This window comes from Alosa alosa, chromosome 13 (assembly GCF_017589495.1).
Source record: "Alosa alosa isolate M-15738 ecotype Scorff River chromosome 13, AALO_Geno_1.1, whole genome shotgun sequence".
Lineage (NCBI taxonomy): Eukaryota > Metazoa > Chordata > Actinopteri > Clupeiformes > Clupeidae > Alosa > Alosa alosa.
In genome coordinates this window covers 2295936-2298435 of record NC_063201.1, presented here as the reverse complement: position 1 = coordinate 2298435, position 2500 = coordinate 2295936, and the positions used below count along the sequence as shown (strand labels likewise).

Here is a 2500-nt window from a genome sequence, read left to right as displayed (position 1 = left end):
GTTCACACACACCCACAGGGAGTCTTCTCTCCTCTGCCAGGTAACACCCTCTCTATCGTTCTTCTTTCTCTCTCTCTCTTGCTCTCTCTCTCTCTCTCTCTCTCTCTCTCTCTCTCTCTCTCTCTCTCTCTTGCTCCTCTCTCTCTCTCTCTCTCTCTCTCTCTCTCTCTCTCTCCCTCTCTCTCATCTGCTGTTTTCTTCCTCCTCCTCTTCCCCTCTGCGCTATCTTCCCCTCTCCTGCTCCGTCTGTAATGTAATGAAATGTAATGTGGTGCGTTCATATTAAAGCAGCACTATGCAGGTTTTTGTGTAATACTAGCGAGCTAGCAACTTAAAAGGCATGAAAACCCTTGCAAACTCCACCCAGAGTCTAATTGGCACTGATAGAAACTTGCTAACATGCCCACTGGTGTCTTTTGGCAGTATAGTCAGTAAGGGGGTGCATGGGTTTTGGCAGCAGAGAACCGCATGGTGAAGATCCTGGATAGCTGGTGGGAATGACGCACGTTCTTATCTGTCTTTCACGTGACCATATTTCATCTGAGATGAATTTGAACAGAATGTATGCCAAAAGTAGCTGTGTGGTGAAAGCATACCTCAGAAAGTCGCTAAATGTTGCATAGTGTTGCTTTACAGTTTTTCTCGATTGCTTTGATGCACTTAATGAGACTTGGATCCACTTGATCTTGATCTTCACCTTCTTAGCAGAGCAGTTTCACATCCTTTTTCAAATCAGTTAGCACAGTTCTCATGCAAAGACTCCATACTCCATTGGATTAACTCTAATACTACTCACTTCCTGTCACTCTTAACTGTTATATCTGAGTAAAAAGGCAGAAAAAGCCCAAAAATACTTCAAAACTTATAATTCATCTGTACTGAAAAAGTACAAAGACAATTATATAAAAGCAGAAGCAAATAAAAGTCTTTGAAAATAGTACTGATTGTGCTCTTCCCAGCAGTACATCCTCCCATGTTTGGTTAGCTTCCCAGATTTAGGCATTGATTCCGCATCAACATCTGATCTACGGCCCGTGACGGGAAATGTAACATGGAACCAAAATGCGCAAAAAATATTTTACGATACCATTTTGCCCGGTTGATGCAGTCACGTTGGGCTTAAAAACTCGCCACCTCAAAAGTGGGGAACGACAGAAAAAAGTGTGAGAACCACCTGCCCTGAAGAGATCAAGCCCCACATAGTTCTCTGAAACAGTTCATCAAGCCTTCTGGGCTTTGCTTGTCATGGACCCCCTCAGTTCCAACTGAGGGCCAAGCTCCACAGAGGGCTCTCTTCGTTCGTGGACACACACACACACTCCTCTCCCTCCTTCTGGCCGTGACTGTCCGCTCTTCTGCCTCTCTAGTCTCACGCGGCCAGGTGACTCAGTGCAATGTGACAGCACACAACGCAGTAGGTCTCAGCGATCACTGACACAGTGTGGGCACGGCAAACGAATACTAAAAAGTCTACACTTGTGAGGATTTCCTTCTAACACCCACCCCACATAGCCATATGTCCCTGCACATTTAGCCCAAGACTTTCAATCCTCCTTGAGGACTGCCTTGGGGATTGGTTTAGAAACATTAAATCCATTAATGCTATAATCGTTCCCACGCATGTCGAGACCACATTTTACCATGGTTGACTGGAGACTTGTATTTTACTGTAAAGTGACAATATGGTCTTTGTTTTCATTGGCCACTAGTTTTGGTATCATCATCAAGTACGTGTTTATGGTATATGGTCACATGACGGACAGATTCACATACCTGTCATTCCAACACATGCTATGCACTGTGGAGTTCTGAGAGACGGACCACTCCACAGAAATATAAAATAAAACTAAAACTTTTACAGCATATTTTATCAGTGTTTGTTTGCCTTTTAGGTCGTCTGCATGCTATAAACCAACATTCAGTACTGTTGGACACAATGCAGTTATGTTACCTTGAACAGCTCCAAACTCATTTTGATGCTGCACTGTCTTATTATATGGAAAATGACATTGCCAGTGGGCACCCAGAACACTTGATATTGCACTGTCTAACATTGGTGATCGGGTAGGATCATGACCCATTCAGTGTTCAGTGTGACCAGTTGGCAGATGGACAAGTGAGATGCAAACTGAAGAATCTTGATGGCTGGGCTTCTATAAATTGAATTTAGAGATGGAGTCTGTGACTGTGTGTGTGTTTATGTTTGTGTGTGTGTGTGTGTGCATGTGTGTGTGTGTGTGTGTGTGTGTGTGTGTGTGTGTGTGTGTGTGTGTGTGTGTGTATGTATGTATGTGTGTGTGTGTGTGTGTGTGTGTGTGTGTGTGTGTGTGCATATGTGTGTGTGTGTGTGTGTGTGTTTGTGTGTTTGTTTATGTGTGTGTTTGTTTGTGTGTGCATATGTGTGTGTGTGTGTGTGTGGGAGGGATGGTGGTGTGTACCGTACATAGGTTACTTGTTTGTAGCTCAGCTGTTCACGTGCAGATTGACTACACTGGAGTGC

At 44.0% G+C, this 2500-nt stretch overlaps 1 protein-coding gene across 1 annotated transcript in view; it reads left to right on the top strand.

The window, feature by feature from the left end:
* LOC125306160 (nuclear pore membrane glycoprotein 210-like) overlaps positions 1-2500 on the top strand; it is a 48080-nt gene that overhangs the window by 10986 nt on the left and 34594 nt on the right. The window contains 1 exon segment of the mRNA XM_048261358.1: positions 1-40. This exon segment is cut by the window's left edge and continues 121 nt beyond it. Coding sequence (XP_048117315.1) covers positions 1-40 — 40 coding nt within the window.